This window comes from Castor canadensis, chromosome 1, assembly GCF_047511655.1.
Source record: "Castor canadensis chromosome 1, mCasCan1.hap1v2, whole genome shotgun sequence".
NCBI lineage: Eukaryota > Metazoa > Chordata > Mammalia > Rodentia > Castoridae > Castor > Castor canadensis.
This window is the reverse complement of record NC_133386.1, coordinates 209267837-209287275: the sequence shown is the minus strand read 5'-3', so window position 1 is coordinate 209287275 and position 19439 is coordinate 209267837. Positions and strand designations below refer to the sequence as shown.

Genomic DNA, 19439 nt, shown 5'->3' with positions numbered 1-19439 from the left:
TACTTGAGCTACAGTGACTTGGTAAGAGGGTCCTGCCAGGTGAGAAGACCCTGTCATACATCAGGCAAAAACCCATGATCTCACATGAATGAAATGTTCCAGTGAGACCTGAGGCACCATGAAGGCGAAGATGCTGGACAGTGTGAGGTCCTGGGTGTTGACCTCTGGGCTCTGGGGATCCAGCACAGGAACATCCATTGGTTCCAGAGCTGTGTGACACTGCACATTGTAGCAGGGAGGAATACCAGAAAAGAAACAGACAGGCTGTGTTCTGACAATAAGGCAGGGGGAAGGGATGGCAAAGCAGAGATAAAACTTAAAAAAATTGAAACACACACAGCACTGGTGGAATGAAGTAGCCAATGAAGTCACATGCAACTATATGTGGGTTGAGCTTTGCTTTTTGCTTCTGTAACCTGCTTGCAAGAGTATATAAGGTGAGACCCCTTTATTCTTGGGGCTCAGCCTTTGGACATGAGTCCACTGAGTCTGTGCCAGCACAATAAAGCATTGCTTCCTGCTAAACTGCCTCAGTGTCCCTTATCTCAGCTTGAGATTCCCACAACATTTCTTGGGAACTCATTGCCAGGATTGTGGAGATGGTGATTTGTCACCTCCCTTGTTGCCAGGAGAAGATCCCACCAGGCACCAACAGACAGTTTGATCCAGAGGGGGATTCATCCTCATGGCAAGTTAGGGTGAAGGCCTCATATGCACAATGGAACCCAGTGAGGTGCAGGAACCAGTGAGGGGAGGGGAGCAGTGCCCGTCAGACTGGTAAGAATCCAGGTTTGAATTCAGGCCTGCCTCAGGAGTCAGAAAGGAAGACCGATCAACTCCCAGAGACCACTAGTAACTGCTTTTTGGGGTGAAACCGTGTCTCTCAGGCTCAGGGAGTGGGGCAAAAGTGTGTAAGACACCTCTGAGAATTAACAGGGGTTTCAGCTTTTCCCAGGAAATAGTCATAACTGGGGTTAAGGGATGGATAACAAAAAATTCAGTTCCAAAGAGGGAGACTCACAAGAGAACAGATGCATCACCCACCATTCCACCAAATAGCCCTCTGGGTATAATTTAAAGGCTTTTTATTTTTGTGAGAGTGCACTCTAATTGTGTGTGTGTGTGTGTGTGTGTGTGTGTGTGAATTTGTTTAAAGCACTGGCAAAATTTAATTTGTTCCTGGAATTCCAGCTCATCTTATGCGCACTTAAGTTGACATTTTTTTCCTGGCATACTTAATTTATAAAATTTTTATGCATGTGTGTGCATGTGTGTGCATGTGTGTGTGTGTGTGTGTGTGTGTAAGCATCTTCAACATGGTTCTTAAACTGCTGTTATAAGGTTAATGTGATATTCAAGGTTAAAAAAACAGGGTATTTTTTTAAAGATCTCTATTACAAACTTCTTAAGCTTTTTACATATAAATATGTAAATATCTTGAGGATGGTTCTTATTATAAAGTAAATGTAAAAAAATTATTACTCAGTTCTACTGCTACTTTTAAGAAAACAGGTTTTCAAGCTTATTTCAATCAGGTCTCACTAGGAAGCAGACATTCAGGGCTTAATACTCTGGCTTAAACCAGAGGAGGGAAAAAAAAGAAAAAAAAGGGAGACCACAGCTTACAACAGGAATCTTAAAATTTGTGTAATTAAAAATGACCTTACCCTATTTCATTCTGTCAAAAATAAACTCTGGTATTTTATTCTCTTTTATAATACATGGGTCTATTAACAAATGGGCTTTCTATAAATTGTTTTTATACAAAAAATAATTTTAAGGTTGCTTTCCTTCTGGGTTTTTTTTTTCATACAAATATAAGACTAAGTTAAAAGGATTTTTTATGTTATTTTCAACAAGTAACATATATGTGTATATGTAGGATATTTAGAATATGGTTTTTAAAAATAAAAGGTTAAAAATACTTTTAAATTAAAAAAAAAAATAGAATAAAGACAAGCTCCCCCAGGGGATACAAAAAAAGTTGTCATAAAAAGATGGAGCTTATAAATGCCTATGTAAGTGATTAAGTTGACTAAAATCCAGTTACATTAAAGGTTTTGTAAGGTCAAAATTGAATGTACTGATGTTAAACTAAAACTTAATTCTCTAAGCTCATAATAACAAGACTATCTTTAAAATACTATATTGTTCTTAATGACACTTACAAGAACTGTCTTAAAAATGGTTTTTGCTTTGTCAAGATAACTGTCAGAAATTTTTGGTGCTACAGGTTAATCCACAAATTTGTCAAGACAACAAGTGTTTATTAAAACACAGAGAGGCAGGAAGCAGCTGAGCACAGGGAGTGCTGCTGCACTGATATGAGGGTTGAGACAGATTTACTTATGTAAAGCAAAAAAAAGCAAAGCCAAAGTGCACCCTCCAGATAAGAAAAAAAAACTCAAAAAGGAGCACTACACTGGAGGTCAAGACCTTCAGTTTTTATTGTCATCAACAGAGTGGAGATGTTGTATTACTCCTTCCACATGGCAGGCAGAGGGAACTTTTGGCCTGGGATGGCCAGATTGGGCCTGTTATTTTAGGGGGGGCTCCATTGACCACAGGTTGGTGGGATCCTGCTGTATGTCATGAGCCATGTGTTAATGTCAACAATCTGTGATGTGATCCCTTATCAACATCTGAGCCATGATTCTTGGCCATTAGGTTTCCTAACTCCACACTTAGTCACCATAAATATTTACCTGTGTTCTCTGGTGATGTTTGTCAGAGTTTTAACTACTAAGGTAACTGAGTCATGTTCATTTAAGAGTTGGTTTATGATGGTGTTAACAGTGAGGACAGCCATGTTAGAAAGAGACCCCCTTTCCCCTTGCAGATGGCTTATTAGAAACTCCCCACCCAACCCCAAAGCCTGACAAAGGGATAGTTGTTGACCTTTATCTCCCAGTATGGAGGCCAAGGACAGTTGGGCAGACAGTGACTTAACTACAATTTATTTTTCTTGGGTGCCCAGAAGCAGCATCCCTTAGTGACCTTCCTGGTACTTTTCCACTAGCCCCCTATATCTAGCCCAAGCCTGTATGTGGCAATGGGCTCTAGCTCTCTTGCTGGGGTGCCCTCCACAGGGCTCCTGCCTGAACAATAAACTCTGTACTGGTGTTTGAGCCATCTCTCTGCCTCTTCCATGCCTCTTATTTTCTAACAGTTTATGTAAAATTTTCTAGATGACCTCATGGTTAAACAACTGTTCTCTTGGGTGATTCTAATACAGTTGGTACCCTATATGTGTCCGTGACTGGGCTATTTGGGTTTACTAAAACTATTCACACACACACACCCCCACTGATGAAAAAAATCTAAGGTTTCACTTTAAGAACAACTAAACTAATATGTGTATATAACCTCATAGAGCTGTGATGCTATTGATGGTTCCTTATACCAAATATTTATGTTTTTCAAGTATATCAAGCCTTCTAAAATACAAAATTTAGATAAACACGGTAACAAAAAGTTAATGGTACTAATAGTCTATTCTATTAGTTGCTGAATTGTCCATCAGAATTTTAGCCATGGCTCTTTTAAGTTTTTGTCATCACAGTTCTGCTCCTTCTGGGGCATTTACAATCAAATCCATAAAAAATGACTCTAATAAGTGCTTATGTGACAACCAGGTTAGCTATTTAGACATCTGCTTTTGTTGAATTTTGTTTTGTATTATCTTTTTCTAGAAGTCCTCTGCCTAAGAGCCACTCCTTCTAAGCCTCTTTGTTGCTTAAATTTGGCCAAAAATATCAATTTGGTACTGACTCCCACCTGATCTGCTCATTATTCCCACCCCCCCTCCTGATATGGGACCAAAACCAACAAACCAACCAAAATCCAGAAAAGAGTAAATCCTTGCCATGAAAAAAGAAAATGACCAATCAAGAAAGATCTTCAGTCTAAGACCATACCACCTGAACACATCCAATCTCATCTTGTCTCAGAAGCTAAGCAGGTCAAGCCTGGTTAGTACTTGGTGGGAGACAGATCTTCAGAAGAGACTGCTCAGAGACAAACAGTTTGGAGACAAGGGGGGAATGCCATCAAAGTTCAAATGGAGTCACTGGTGCCAGACCTCTCAAAAATAATTAAGGCTGAGAGGATTAAAGAAACGGTTCTTACACATGTGTGCCCATCTGGCATTAAAGCCCTTCCAGATACAAACTCATATTTTTAGACAGGGTCTTCTACTTAAAGCCAAAATGACTATTTTTACTGGCTCTAAACATGTCCTTTGATACTTGAAGATGGGAGTTTTAACTTTTTTAAACAATGAGTTTTCTTGGACATATATACTGATAATATATTGTTGCCATGGTAATTCTACTCAGTTAAAAAAAAAAAAGATACTGTCTGAGTAAAAGAATAAAATGTCCACCCATTAGAACCCCATTAGAGGGGCTCTTTTGTTGTTGTCTTGTCTATCCCCACTACGTTAAAGTAACAAAAATTACTCCCTGGATCCACCACAGCTGAGTAAAGCCAGCCTCTCCCCAGTGGGACTACATTCCAGTCTCGGCCTCACCATCCAAGATCACCCTCCAAAACATATGCGCCTTCCTCATCACAACCCCGTTTTCCAGCAGACAACAAGGGATGACAAACAACAGTACAACAGCCCTGCTCTAGTCACTATGGAAGCTGACTAGTCTACACACAGAGGAAGCTCAAACATGAGACGTACCCTTGCTCTACTCTACACACTTGGACTCTTACCTTTTGGGTTGGCCCTTACAAGGTTTTTCCCATGTACTAAATGTTATAAGAGAGCCATTGTTGGGACCTCCACACAGCCATACTTTGTATCATGCACCCACCAACAGGTCAGATGTTACATTGGCTCATATACTCCCAGGTTAGCGAGGTTGCTAGTAAGTGAAGCTAAAATCCCGAGAATTTAAAAAAAAAATACATTTGTCATGGAAAGTGGGCAATGGGACTTATCTTGGGAGCATATTTGAGGTTATCCTGCCTTGTCCCCATGGTTTTGTGGTCTATCAGGACCATTATGGAGGCCACGATTAAAAAAAAAAAAAAACAGTCACCCATGTAATGATGCTATAAAAATACAAACCTCTAGATCAAGTTGATGCTCTTTGATCCTAGGTTGGTCTGAGCATCAAAGCGGGGGGGGGGGGGGGAATATAGCAGAGAGGAGGACCAGAAAAGAAACAGACAGGCTGTGTTCTGATAATAAGGCAGAGGGAAGGGATGGCAAAGCAGAGAGATAAACTTTAAAAAATTGAAACAAGGTCACATAGCACTGGGGGAATGAAGTAGCCAATGAAGTCACATGCAGCCATATGTGAGTTGAGCTTTGCTTTTTTGCTTCTGTAACCTGCTTGCACGGGTATATAAGGTGAGACCCCCTTTGCTCTTGAGGCTCAGCCTTTGCACACGAGTCAGCTGAGTCTCTGCTGGCACAATAAAACATTGCTTTCTGCTATACTGCCTCAGTGTCCCTTATCTCAGCTTGAGATTCCCACAACAACATGACCAAGGTCCACTGAGGCCACTGGGTAGGTACTGCTGGGACAGTGGACAGGGTGGGGCATGTGGGCAGAACAGGCTCAATTGAGAGCCTGTACCCTGTCTTTTCCACAGAGCACTCTGTTGGCAATAATGGCGCCAATAGGTTTTGGTTCTTACTGCACCCTTAAGCTTCTGTTTCCCAGGGTCACGGTCCTGCCTCAAGTCTAACTTGAATTCTCCTTCTGCCCCAACCTCCAATCAGCATGAACCATAAGATCCTAACCAATCAGATCATGCTGAGTCTCACTGAGGGATATTTAAGCCCCTGCCCTTCTCTCTCTCTCTCTCTCTCTCTCTCCTCTCTCTGCTCTCTCCCTCCCCCACCCAGCAATAAAGAATCTCTTGGCCAGATCACTCCTCTCTGCATGGTCACTTTTGGGGCCTACATTTTGGTGCCTTGACTCAGATCGGGTTTCCCCACTAATCCTGGTGAGACCCCAATTCTGACTCACCCCACGACCACCCTGAGGATGTGACTGGCCAGGACTCATCCTCCCGATCGCCCCTGCTCGCATCCAACATTGGACATCCTTTGATGAGTCCATATACCCTTCTTGGGCTCCCTTTATGGTCTCTCCCTTTGGTGTCTCCAGGGTTCCAGCATCCCCCCCTTTCCGATCATCTCTGGGGCTCAGATGGTAGAGGAAAGACCTCTTTCCCAATCAGCCTCGGCTTGGGTCTATCTTTGTCATTCTCGGTCTCAGAGGCTACCCTCCAAAAAGCCTGGCGCCAGGCGACCCATAGCCCCCTCGGCCTTTTGGTCCTACAAGCCACCAGAATGCCGTGACGACTGCTTCTCGTGCGTCTTGTACCATTCTCGGATGTTTGAGCCACATAGGGATGCCCCGCAATTCATATCCTCCCAACCCCTTTTCGGGACCAGGTCCCAACATGGGGGCCTCTGACTCCCCACCGAGATGCCTCCTCAATAATTTAGACACCTTGGGTATGACCCCAGATATAAAACCAAAAAATTTGATCCACTTTTGCACCCAAATCTGGCCCACTTATCCTTTAGACAACCAAAGTCATTGGCCCCTTTTCAGGTCTTTAGATCTCAACCTTTTATGGGACATATAACTACTGTGAGCAATCAGAACAATGGGGAGAGATTCCATTTTGTCCAAGCCTTTTCATACCCCTGTCTAAATCCAGTTCTCTGCACCACTTGCAAGCCAAGCCAAAACATGTACTTCTTGCCTTCAAACCCTCCCTCTGTACTTTCTGTTCCCCTGTGCAGATTCTATCAGCCTGTAAACCAGTTTCTAAATCATCCAATTCCTCCCCCAAGCCTCCTCCTTCCCCATGTAAACACACTTTTTGCACTGCTTACCATACCTATCTCCTCCTATCTTCCTGAAAAACTTTCCCCATCATGGAGTTAAGCAAGCCACTCCTTGACAATTCTGGCCTCAAGGCAGTTCCAGCTCTGGGAGAGCTCATGCTTCTTCCCTGTGGGCTGAGACCAAGCCCCAGATTTATTCAGCAACCCGAGAGTGAAGGCTTCGTTTCTCGGAAAGCCTGCCAGTACCAATCAATGGGAGCAACCTAGAGACACAGGTGATGGCTAATCCCTTAAGCGTGTGTCATGCCTTCAGGCTCAGCCTTCCCCTCCCTTACCTAAGATGTCAGCACACCTTTTCTGCCTCCTCCATGGTCTCACCATGTGTCCTTTGTCTCTGTCTGCCTTCCCCTCCCTGGGCTTGCTGGGACCCTGCCTCCCATAAGGCATGGTACCTTATGACTTAAGTTATTCCAACTACTTTGCCAGGCCTCTCGGTCTAAAGCAACTTTAAGTCAGCTGCTTTACAAAAGCGCTTATAAAAAACTGCAGCTGCCACGCTCACACTGTAACTCCGCCCCCACAATGGGAGGAGGGAAAGCAAACAGGCGCACCTGTGCACAGGATGCCAGCTTCTGGACACAGCAAAAATGCCTGCCATAGCTAAGAAAATCCATAGAGAAGACCCAGCAAATCCTGGCCACCAGCCACACATGGCGATGGCTGTGGCCCACTGCCACTTCCCCTAGAATAAACGCGTGCAGAGTACACAGGAAGGGGGGAGGGGCAACAGGCTGCAGGATCAGGCCTAGGCAGTCAGGGTCACTTGTCCCAGGTGTGTGTGGAGGGAGAGGCGCCTTGCACAAGTCCTGCTCCTAGCCCCACCTCACACCTCAGGGCATCAGACCCAGCCCTTGTAAGCCAATTGTTAGCTCAAGGTTATAGTTCCAGAAATAACTAAATAGGCATTACTGTGGTCTCTAAACTTCTCATTTAGAATTTTCTATACCTTTGGCTTCAGCATAAATTCTTCCCTCCAAATATTAACACTAGTTGTCCCGTATGGCCCTGTTATTGGCCTGAAATGCCCTCTGAATGCCCTTCTCTAACTTTGCAAATGATTTCTTTGTTAAAAAGGTAGAGTTTTATTAAAGAGGCCGCCTGCTGTTAGCTAAAAGACAGGATCCTAGCATTTTGTTCTTTCTAGATGGGACCTGCATCTTCCAGTCTCCTGGCTGGTAGATGTTGTAAGCTCTGTACTGAGGCCTGGCCTCAGTATACCTTGAGTGACCAAGAGAAGTGGCCTTCACAGGGCTCCTTAAGTTACAATACCATACTCCAATAGACCTTTTCTTAAAAAGTTTAAAAAAGTAAACTGAGGTCCCCTATACAAATTTCTACCTTCTAAGCCACTCCAATACTCAGAACCTCTTAACGAGTGCTTCCCTCTCCAACAGGCAATGGTAGGAAGAGGGCAAATCTATGTCCCCTTCCAGTTATCAGATCTAAGGGAAATTTAAAAACATCTAAACAGGTGTACTGATGCCCAGACAAATATAATCAAGCCTTTATCTCTGTGATCCAAACCTTTCAACTGACATGAAAGGATATTATGCTTCTACTAGACCAGACTCTTATCTCATTAGAGAAGCAATGGGTTCTGGCCCAGGCCACTCAGGTTGGAAATGAGTATATGGCTCAAGCAATAGAGTGCCGAATTACAAGCATAAAGTCCTGAGTTCAAGCCCAGTACAGCCAAAGTAAAAAATAATAATAATAATAATAATTGAGGAAGTAGCTCAATGGGAGAATGTCTGCCCAGCATGTGCAAAGCCCTGGGTTCAATTTCCCAACATTACTAAAAAAAATTTAAAAATGGTAAAGGAGATAAGTGGCATTAATGTCACTTCAGCCATCTCATAGTAGAAAAACATAGTTTAACCTAGACCAGATCCCTCATTCTTCAAGCAAGGAAACTGAGGCCCAGAACAGTTCAGAAACTTGCTCTCCAGAGTGTCAGGTGTCAATGTAAAATAACAACTTTACAGCAACAACCTAAAAAAAAATCCTCTTACCTTTCTACAGCATCTTAAGGACGCTATCAGAAAGCATACCACGGTGGACTCAGAGTCACAGGTGAGAGAGGTTCTCCTCAAAGATAAATTTCAACAGTCAGCCCCAGATATTCATAAAAACTCAGACTGTGGCTGAAGGGAAAAGTCACTGAGCCAAGTAATACAGCTAGCCATGTCTGTATTTATGGCCATGTCTGTATGTCCAGGACCTTCCTAACAGGAGAGAAAAAGATAAGAGACACCATGGCCTCATTGCTGCTCTCAGAGAGGGCCCCACCTGACTGGGGCCTGTATCCTGAACTTGCTATATGGTGGACAGGAGGGGCACTTCTGCAGAGAATGCTTAAGGGGGGACAGCCCGGGAGACAGCTCCGACCCAACCGGGACCCTGCCCTCTGCAAGGGTAACCACTGGAGGGCTAAGTGCCCCTGTCACCAGATGGAAGGCGAGGTGCCACCTCCTACAGATTGATGGGTGATGGGTCCCAGCCACCTGTCCATACTCCACTTCTTGGCATCAATGTTGAGGAGCCATAATGGCAGAAAGACAAAAGGTCATTTTCCTCCTAGACGGTGGAGCCCGTTTCTCTGTTTTACCTTTTTCTCCTGGTCCCCGGTCCAATGACAAAAGTTATCGTTTGGGGCAAATATGGCCAGCCCCTAGAGCGCTAGTTTACCTGGCCTCTGGACTGCCCTTGGGAGACCTCCTCCTTTACTATCTCAATTAAAAGCTCAAATTCTCCTCCCCCCTCCCCCAGGCAGCTATCTCTGCTGCCCCCTCCTTCAGGAACAAAGAGATTCACAGTGTGGACTGATGAGATGAGTGTAGGGGGAGCCAGGACGGCCCTCCGTATTCAAATAAAACTCAAAAATCCCTCACAGTTTCCACACCTAAAACAATATCCCCTCAAGTTTGAGGGATGATGAGGCCTTATGTCTATTCCTTAAACAACAAGGACTACTAATTAGTTGCTCCAGCCCCTGCAATAAACTTAAAATTCTTATAAAAGTTAATTTTAAAATACAAGTTACAAAGTAAACGACTTGAAAGGATATAGACAGGTAATAAGTGTATTTTTTGAGAAGTTAAAGGAAAAAGGAATGGTTTTTTGGATGAGAAGGGATTTTGGAAAGATGGGTTTGTCCTAAAGATTGTTTCAAATAGGAAGGATAAGGACAAACCATCAAAGGGTTTAGTATGTTGTATGAGGGTCTGAGTAAGTTTGAAAAGTGTATAAAAAAAGCTTTGGTGTGTGATAAAGTTAAAGTTGAATGTAATCTAAAAGTTGCCTAAAAGATTTTTAGGGTCATGTCAAACTAAAATCAAATCCTCTATGTCTATGAAATAACAAGGTTATCTTAATATTGTTCTGCTCTGAGTAACATCTACAAAAAACCATTACAGAGAAAGATTTTATCAAAGAAATTTTTTGTGTTTTCTGCTGATCTTGTCAAGCTTTAAGTACTACTAAATCAGAGTTCATTTACATATTTGCTTGTGTGTCTTAAATGACCACCTTGTGACAGTGTTATGTTATACTTTATCTAAATATGGTACAAACATTTAAAAAGTTAAAAGTGTCAATTTATATAAAATAATGAGCTAAAGCTCTCTTTTAGCCAAGAGTGTTACATTTAAATCCTGACAGCCCCTGCCTCCCACAGGTCACCTACCTAGGTGTGGCCTTAAAGGGACAGACTCACTCCCTGAGTCATAAATGCATCAACCCAATCTTCCGTTTCCCAACCTCCATACCATAAGACAGCTTACAGCTTTCCTGGCAATTATAGGATTTTGCAGAATTTAGATCCCTAGGCATGTAGTCCCTGAACAGACACCTTTTTATGCTCCTCCTAATATTCTTATTTGGGTCTTAGATAATGTATGGCCACTCATTTCTCTTAGAAAACTTGCCTCCAACAGACTCTGCTCTTCTGGCTGACTACCTGTCTTCTCAGGGAACTTCTCAGAGAGCATGCAAACCAGATCCTGCCCCACTCTATAACAATTTCTGTTAAACTAGGGCATCTTGTTCTCCAAAAAGGATCTTCTACTCTCTCCATTGGGACTTCGGTGGACCAGCCCTCATCTGGCCATTCTCATGAAACCCATTGCTGTCAAGCTCAATGGGTTCCCCAATGGTGGCACCTCTCAAGAAACAATTAGAAAATGGAGAAGGGAGTTGGAGGACTCTTGAAATTGTCTAGGGAACAACATTTCACAGTGGTTCTCCTGGCCAATGCCCATCCTAATGCCTATGTTTCTTGCTGTCCCATTCTTAAGCTTCCTCCCTTGTATCATACTGCATGTCTGCTATTGCTAATCAAAAATTTAACCAGTTGTACCTCCAGGGATATCAACCTCTCCAAAACGCCAGGATAGTTGGCTGATACCCACCATGCAGAGGTCGGAGGATTGGCCCAAGACTCTTTATGACCTGTGGCTACAAGGGACCTTCATCAACTTCAGGGAAGAGGAAATTTTCACCTTTGGAGCATGGGTGTACGCCATCATGAGACTCACCACCCCAACACTATTTGCCAACTGACCCTTCCCTTCCCCTACACCACCCCTTGCCAGCTCGAAGAAGCCAGAGTGAACACAACGTCCCCCTTCCTTAACAAACAAAAAAGGGAGGAATGTTGGCAATAATGGCGCCGATAGGTTTCAGTTCTTACTGCACCCTTAAGTTTCTGTTTCCCAGGGTCACGGTCCTGCCTCAAGTCTGGCTTGAATTCTCCTTCTGCCCCAACCTCCAATCAGCATGAACCATAAGATCCTAAACAATCAGATCATGCCAAGTCTCACTGAGGGGTATTTAAGCCTCTCTCTCTCTCTCTCTCTCTCTCTCTCTCTCTCTCTCTCCCCCACTTCCCCTTCCCTCCCCCTCCCTCTCTTCTCTCTCTCTGCTCTCTCCCTCTCCCACCCGGCAATAAAGAATCTCTCCCCCAGATCACTCCTCTCCGTGTGGTCACTTTTGGGGCCTACACACTCAGGAGAGAGTACTGCCTTCCTACTGCCCAGGGACCAATCCCAGGAAGAAGTAACTGGAGAAGGACACCTGGCATTGCCCAGCCTGAACACAGGCTGGGACACATGCATGAAGACAGAAGGGTAGACAGGTAAGCAGCTGACTAAGGCTGGTCAGGCTGCTCCCAGCTAGATGTGCTCCTTCTCCAAGCTCGCAGCTGGGTGGAGAGACTCCTTTGATTGATGAGACTCCAGTGGTTAAATTCCCGCCCTGGGCAGATTTGCTCTGCCAGAGTCTGGACTGGAGGAAAAGCTTGGGGTCCTGACACATGGAGGAGGGTTTGCTATCCTGAGCCAGAGGTCCCAAACCCTTGGGCCTGCAGAGTGCCCCCCACCCCTTCCTCTTACGAGCTAGCCCTGCCCTTGCTTGAAGCCCCTGCCCTTCCCCACTAGCACACCCGGAAGCCTAAGGCCCACCCAGCGGCCCCGCGTTCTGGATTCATTTAAAACCCATCATGGCAGTTCAGGAAGCAAGGAACTGCAGGACGGATCCCGCGGACACTAGGGGAGAATCCGAGGCCCACAGTGAGGGACAGAGCTCGGGTGACCTGAGCGCGCAGTGGACCCCTGCGTGGACAGGGAGCGCTGCACCGCCCACCCTGGGGCCCCTGGAACAAACCTGAGAGCTGCGGGGATGGGGGTAGGGGTGGGGGGGGAGGGTCGGTCCACAGTGGGGTGCGGGGTGGCCACGGGGAAGGGGCGGCACAGACTCCCCAGCTCCCAGCTCCCAGCTCAGAGCCGCAGCGGGCCGTGTGCTCCGTCAGCCCGTGAAAATCCAGATCCCCACACCTCGAGGCCACCACACAGCGCAGAGGACACCTCTGTGTCTGGGTCCCACCCTGAACCTGGACTCCCTGGGTCAGGTCCTCTGCACCCTCTCCTGGGGTTCCGGGGGCATGGGGTCAACGTTGGCCACGCTGAGCACCAGCCTGCCTGCAGCGGTCCAATACCGGGAAGGAAGACCCCACCCAGGATGCTGGTCGGCTGCTGCCCACAGCAGGAAGCCAGAAATCTGCCAACCTGAGCCCATGTCCTGCTCCCCTCACACAGGGATGAGGGTGGACTCAGTCTCAGGCCCAGGCTGGGGTCCCCAGCAACGCTCCCTCCCCAAAAATGTCACAGCACACTCACAAGCACGTGCACTTTATTGAATCCAGTCTTGCACAGATGTGTGGATGTGAGCAGCTGCATTAATCTGGGGTGGTGGGTCAGAGCCTCAGCCCTAGGGTGAGAGTCAGCAACAGAGGGTGGAGGGCATGGCAGGACTAGAAGCCTCCATGATTCTTCATCTGCTGTTCATATGCTTTATAGGCTACCAGAGAGCTGGTGGCAAAAAGTATGATGAGAACGATGGCCGTGAGGATGTTGAAGACCAGGGCGCAGATGTTCAGGCACTTGGCAGTGGAGGCATAGGCCTGGGCCCCAGTCACATCGCCCACCATCTTCCTGTCCCTGGACTGGAGGAGACCAGATGGTGAGGAGCTCTGGTGTGGGTTAGGTGAGAGCCAGGTGCTCTGACTTGCATCCCCAGAGTCCTCCCTGCCCACTGCAGCCTCCACCTGCCCTCACTCAGCCTGGGTCCTAGTAGGGCTGCTCACCCCACCATGGGAGCAAAGTCGCTCCTGAGTCCCCTCTGTGTTTTCCACACAACCTGGGCTCCACTTTCTGGTTGGGGCTTCACCCCTGGTGCAAGGTGAAGGGGACATTTCTGGCATGGGCTTCAGGGAGAATTCCTTTAGGCTGGTGTGGGGACTGAGTCTGACCCCCTTGTGGCTTCCACAAGATATTCCCCAAGACATTCTCTCCTTCTCTCTCTCTCTCTGTCTCTCTCTCTCTCTCTCTCTCTCTCTCTCTCTGTCTCCCTCACACACTCACATCCCAGGTACTATCTGGGTGGTGGAGCTTCAGGTTCACATACTCCTTCTTGACTGTCACTCCCCCCACCCCTGCACCATACGCACCTTCACAGAGTAGGCATAGGCAATGAAGCCCAAGCAGCAGAAGTTCACGAAAAGCGTGTTGAACAGAGACCAGACCACATGGTCAGGCAGGGAGATGTCTTTGGGCATGTTGATCACGGTGGTTGTGGTGGTCACAGGAGCTGAGCCCTGGGGTCCTCCCAGCACGGCCACCTCATGCTGCTCCTTTTGCATCTTTGGCTTTGGCGGACACAAGTGTTCTGAGGGAAGGTTGGGAACTGTGTGTCGTGGTGAGAAGGAAGGAGCAGTTCTGGGCTCTGGAGGCTGAGCCCGCCCTTTCACCAGTGGTTTCTCTTTCTCAGATAATTTGTTTCCTGTTCTTTGTAAGTTGGTGAAATTTCTAGGGGTTGATGTGAGAGTGTAAATTGGGGAGTTTCACGTTACAGCTAGGAGTGCCAGGGACAGCCCCTCCCGCCAAGGCCAGTTTCATGCTGTCCTGTGAAGCACCTGAGGGTGGAGTTTGAGGAGCTTCCTGTGTCACCTGAAGCGCATATGTGAGAGTAAGTGTAGGATGTGATTGAAGTGTAATGGCTTTTGAGAGATGATGACTTTTATTTTGGTATGATTTGTCCAAATCGTAGATTACATGGTTAATTTTTAAGAATCATTAGCACTTAATTTTAATTAACAGTTCAGATGAAAAGCACAACTGGAATTTGTTTAATATCAACATCTGGGAAATCAATTTCTATGAAATAAATAAAATGGGCCAGCAGAAGTCCGAACAAAGGTGCAGTTTACATTCTGCAGGTGGACAAAGTATGCCGGCTAGGGCAGCATAATGCTCAGGCCAGGCTAGTACAAGGTAGACTCACTGAAGACAAAGCCCCTGGCCATGTTTACGGCAGTGGCCTCTAAATTACTTAGCATGATGGACACATCAGTGTGTTCTGTAAAGGAATGCTGCAGGTCCTCAACACATTCTAGTTACACTCACAGCGAGTAACTCCCTCTAGACAAACGTGCTGGGACAAATCCCGGTCGTGGTGAGTAACTCCTTTCGTGTCACTGGCTGCAGTGTGGTGGTGTTCTGTGGAAGATAATTCATGAGGTATTGGTCTGTAGACTTCGTCGTGAGATGTTTTGTCTGATATGGGTATCAAGGTAATGCTGGCCTCAAAAAATGGGAAGTGCTCCCCCTTCTATTTGGGGGAAGTTGGTGAAGAGTGGGTATTAATTCTTTTTTAAACACTTGGTAGATTCAGTGATGACATCATCTGAGCCTGGGTTTTTATCTGTGGCTAATTTTTGACTGCTAACTTAATCTGTGCCCGTTACAGGTCTGTTCAGATACCGTGTCTTCTTGATTCCATTTCAAAAGTTGGTGCCTTTCTTGGAATTGGTCCATTTTGTCTAAGTTATCTGACTTGTTGGTGCGCAGCTGTCCACAGTATTCCTTTATGCTCTTTTTATTTCTATGTGGTTATAAGTGACATCTCCTCTTCACCTTCTGTTTATAGTCATTTCAGTCATCCCTCCTTGTCCCTTGGTCAATCTAACTAAGGTTTGTCAACTTTATTAATCTTTGAAGAACAGTTTTTCTGTTCTCTTTCTGGAGTTGCAAATACAAGTCCATGTTCACAGGAACCTCTGACAGTGCTCCCAGCCGTCTCCCCAATCTTGTGACATTTTTGTCTTTAATTTCACTTGTCATAAACTGCAGCCATCTAATCTATGTTTATATTATAATTCTGAACAAATTGTTGACTCCAAATCAACTAACAATAAGGAAAAGGGGCTTGGGATCTGGCTCAGTGGTAGAGCAGGTCCTACCTAGCACATGGAAGGTCCTGGGTTCAATCCCCAGTATCACCAAAAAACTAAAATAAAGTCTACAGCAAAACCCAGAAATACATACAAATAATGTCTATCAATTTTTTAAAGAAGGAAAACAGCCTCCTATTCAGTTATTTTTGAGTCACAGTCTGATAGCTCCAACATCTGTGCTATGTTGAGGTCTGTGGCTTGTTTTGTTGCTTCAGAGTTTGTTTTTGCCTTTTAGCATGCCTTTTAGCATGCCTTGCAATTTTGTGTATATATGAAATAGAGGAGAGATTTTTTTTCTTTTGGTGGTATTGGGGTTTGATTTCACAGCCTTGTACTTGCTAGGCAGAGCTCTATCACTCCAGCCACACCTCCAGCCCTATGCATTGGGAGTTTGTATTGACATGCTGTGAAATTTCCTCAAGAGCCCTCATTTTCTCTCTCCATTGGCATTGAGTTTTCTTAGAGAATTCCTCTTAACATGAGCGTTGCTGTCCCTCCAGCCCTGGTCTGCACTCCAGGAGAGCCCAAGATCACTGTCACTGTCTTTGTGGTCAGGTGAGAACAGAGGGAACACTATGGGCTTTGGCTTTGATTGGCCTCAGTCAGGGAACTGTGACCTTCACAAGCCCTTCTCAGCCCCCCATCTTCCTCTTAGGGTACAGGCAGGCTGAAGGGCTGCAGCTGGCAGGCAGCCCTTGGCTGAGGGAACAGGCTGCTCTGGGCTGTTTCTGAGCTGTTTGGTTCCCTGTCCCCTGCAGGAAGCAGGAAGGGATTTTTCTCTCATCTCCACTCTGAGACCCTGGCGGGCTTCTGCTCCCCTCCTGTGCAATGATCTCATGAGGGAGCTGAATTTGTGTTTCCTGATTGTCTGGTTTGGGGGTAGCAGTTTGCACCATGATTCACTTTTTTGACTGACCTAAGTTGCTAATTGTCAGTTTCTCCAACCTTTTCTGGTGGTCAGAACAAAAGATGACTAATTAGATGGGAAACCAGAAATTTGCATTCAGTGTTAAATTCCAGTTACGGTGCCTTTCCACTTCATTTGGAAATTTCCATTTGGGTCTACGCTACAATTCCTGTCTTTTTCTTCATAGTCCCTAGTGTATGTGACACTATTGTCGTATCTTCCCTTACTTCATGTAACTGTGCTTTTCTTTAGTTCTGTGAGTATGTTTATAGTGGCTATTTTGAAGCTTTTTCCTGTTAAAGCCAACATTGGAATGCTCTTGTAGGCGGCATTGGTGCTCACATATAAAACCTGACCACTTCTGCCCATGGTGCCAATCACAGAAACGACCAGTTTCACAGAAGAAAAAGAGTTTATTCATGAGGCAACCGTGTGTAGAGAACAGACAAAAGCAGGTCTCAAATCCACCTCCCCAGCCAGGTGCTGGTGGCTCACACCTGTAATTCTCGCTATTTGGGAAGCTGAGATTAGGAGGATCGTGGTTTGAAGCCAGCGTGGGCAAATAGTTCGTGAGTCCCCCTATCTCCGAAATAACCAGAGAAAAATGGACTGGAGGTGTGGCACAAAGCCCTGAGTTCAAACCCCAGTCCCACCAGAATAATAATAATAATCCACCGCTCCGAGATAGGGTGAGGGACTTTTTCAGGCTAAATACGAAGGTCTGAGGCATGGGCACAGATGAGGAGGTGAGGGAAGGCACAAACAGGAGGTGGTCTGAGTGTAGGTAGCCAATCTTCATGGCTCCTTTTAAGAGCATATTTAGAAGAAGGTGGTTAGCATGCTCCCAAGGCAGAATTTGGCCTTTCGATGTCAGGTCAAGAAGGCCTGGTGCAGGGTCAGTGGTTTTGACCGTTTTAAGCTGGACAAAAACAGCCTCCAGCTTCCTGAAAAATAACCTGGGTAGCCATTACCATCCTGACCTATGGCGTGGCCTGTGGCAAAGCTAATGGGAGTGGACTGCTCAGTGTGTGGTCACTAATGTAGAAATAAGAGGGGGTGGAGCTGCGGGGCTTGTTCAGGTTTTCCCAGATTGCCACTGCACATTTAAAGTTGTATATTGTAGCTACTCTGACTCCAACTCCATCATTCCAGAGCTTTAAGCTCTGGTTACTTATGTTCCATAGAACCCTAGCGTGACGGTTATGCCTAGCCTTGTCTTCAGCCATTTTATAAAGCAACAGTTTGACCTGAGCTACTCCATCTTGGGTATAAGTGCCAAAACAGAATGATTCTGCATCTTGTTTATACATGTAAACAGCCACCATCTGCCAGCCTGCCATGTGGCACAAACCAATAAAAAATTTACTTGTGCCAATAGCAATTACATTGTCAAATACATCAAATCATGTCAGAAACACCAGACAGCCAGGCACCAGTGGCTCACTCCTGTAATCCTAGCTACTCAGGAGGCAGAGATCAGGAGGATCGCAGTTTGAAGCCAGTCCAGGAAAATAGTTCACAAGACCCTGTCTCGAAAAAACCCACCACAAAAAAGGGCTGGTTGAGTGGCTCAAGGTGAAGGCCCTGAGTTCGAGCCCCAGTACCAGAAAAAAAAAAAAAAAGAAAGAAACATCAGACACACAAGCTTATCAGTCACACCAGATGTAACCCCCTCACCTGGGTCTATCAAAGGAATACCCTAAGACTGAGACTTGTAGGCACAATGGCCCGTCACCCAGCCACATGTCATGAGCCTCTTCCAGGAAAATTGCCACAGCAAAGGCCTTCTGCCTCCATCCCAGTCTCCAGCTCTGAGCACAGTTTCTCCTGCCTGTGACAGGAGAACTGGCATTTGACACCTCTGCATTTGACACCTCTACACCTGCAGGTCTTAAAGCTTATTTTCCTGCATCTGTTAGCTCTGCCTGTGCCTCCAGCACAGTCCTCAGAAACTTGAAGCTTCATAATCCATATATGTTACTGTGCAAAGTGTAACATGCTATCTGAGAGTTATTAAAATTAGTAATTAAGACTGGAGTTAAAGAATCTGTGTTCCCAATGACTCTGGATTATCAAGTGAACTCAGTAGTACTTAGAAAATTAAAGCCAAGGAAACTGATGCAGCTTGTGGGTTCAATGTTACTCAGTAAATTGTGACATTGTGGAAAAGATACAATCGTGTCTGTCTATGCTTCTGACACAGCTCTGCTTTTGACACCACTTGCTCACAACAGGCTTTTAAAACTATTTTTACTTGTTTGTGCATTGACTGGCTCACTTCTTTCATTCACCTCCATATACACATGGGTTCAGGAGGCACAGCTTTGTGGATGGCCAAGGTCATTCTGAGAGGGTGGTGGCACTGATGGGAGTACCCTGGCCACAGCCAGTCATTAATCTTTGTTAATTATGACTCATTGCACACTGTTTCCCATAGATTGCTCTACAAACTGCTGTGATAAAATTCTGGCTCTCTTGTGGGAATGGTTTCCAAGTTTGGTACTGGCTGTTCATTTGAAAGAAAGAAGACTCCTCCTATGGTCCTGTTACGTGGTCCCCTCCTGACAACAGACTGACAATAGCCTCAATCTGTCTTCATGAAACCAGGAATCCCCTCAAGTCCTCACCACAAGCATCCTTGGGCTCGGCCTTCTCAGTCTGCTGCACGTGATGTCCATGCCTTGGAAAGAGATTGGAGCTCTGCTCTCCAGCCTGCCTCTGCACTCAGGCATACTCTGGAGCTATGGGGGAGACAGCGGCCTCTCTTTAGAGAGCCCCACTGGTGGATTTTAGCACATTGAGGAACGTAGAAACAGCCTGGGGTTCTCTCACCTGCCCTTGGGGCCATAGACAGACATCAG

At 45.8% G+C, this 19439-nt stretch overlaps 1 protein-coding gene across 1 annotated transcript; it reads right to left on the bottom strand.

Annotated features, from left to right (window-relative positions):
* Positions 1-13052: 13052 nt before the first annotated feature.
* Positions 13053-14200, bottom strand: LOC109698208 (interferon-induced transmembrane protein 1-like). The gene is made up of 2 exons (XM_020182268.2): positions 13887-14200; positions 13053-13382 (listed from the first exon to the last, which is right to left on the bottom strand). Exons 1-2 carry the CDS (start codon positions 14076-14078, stop codon positions 13191-13193), a joined length of 384 nt encoding a protein of 127 aa, XP_020037857.1. The 5' UTR covers positions 14079-14200; the 3' UTR covers positions 13053-13190.
* Between the last annotated feature and the right edge of the window lie 5239 nt (positions 14201-19439).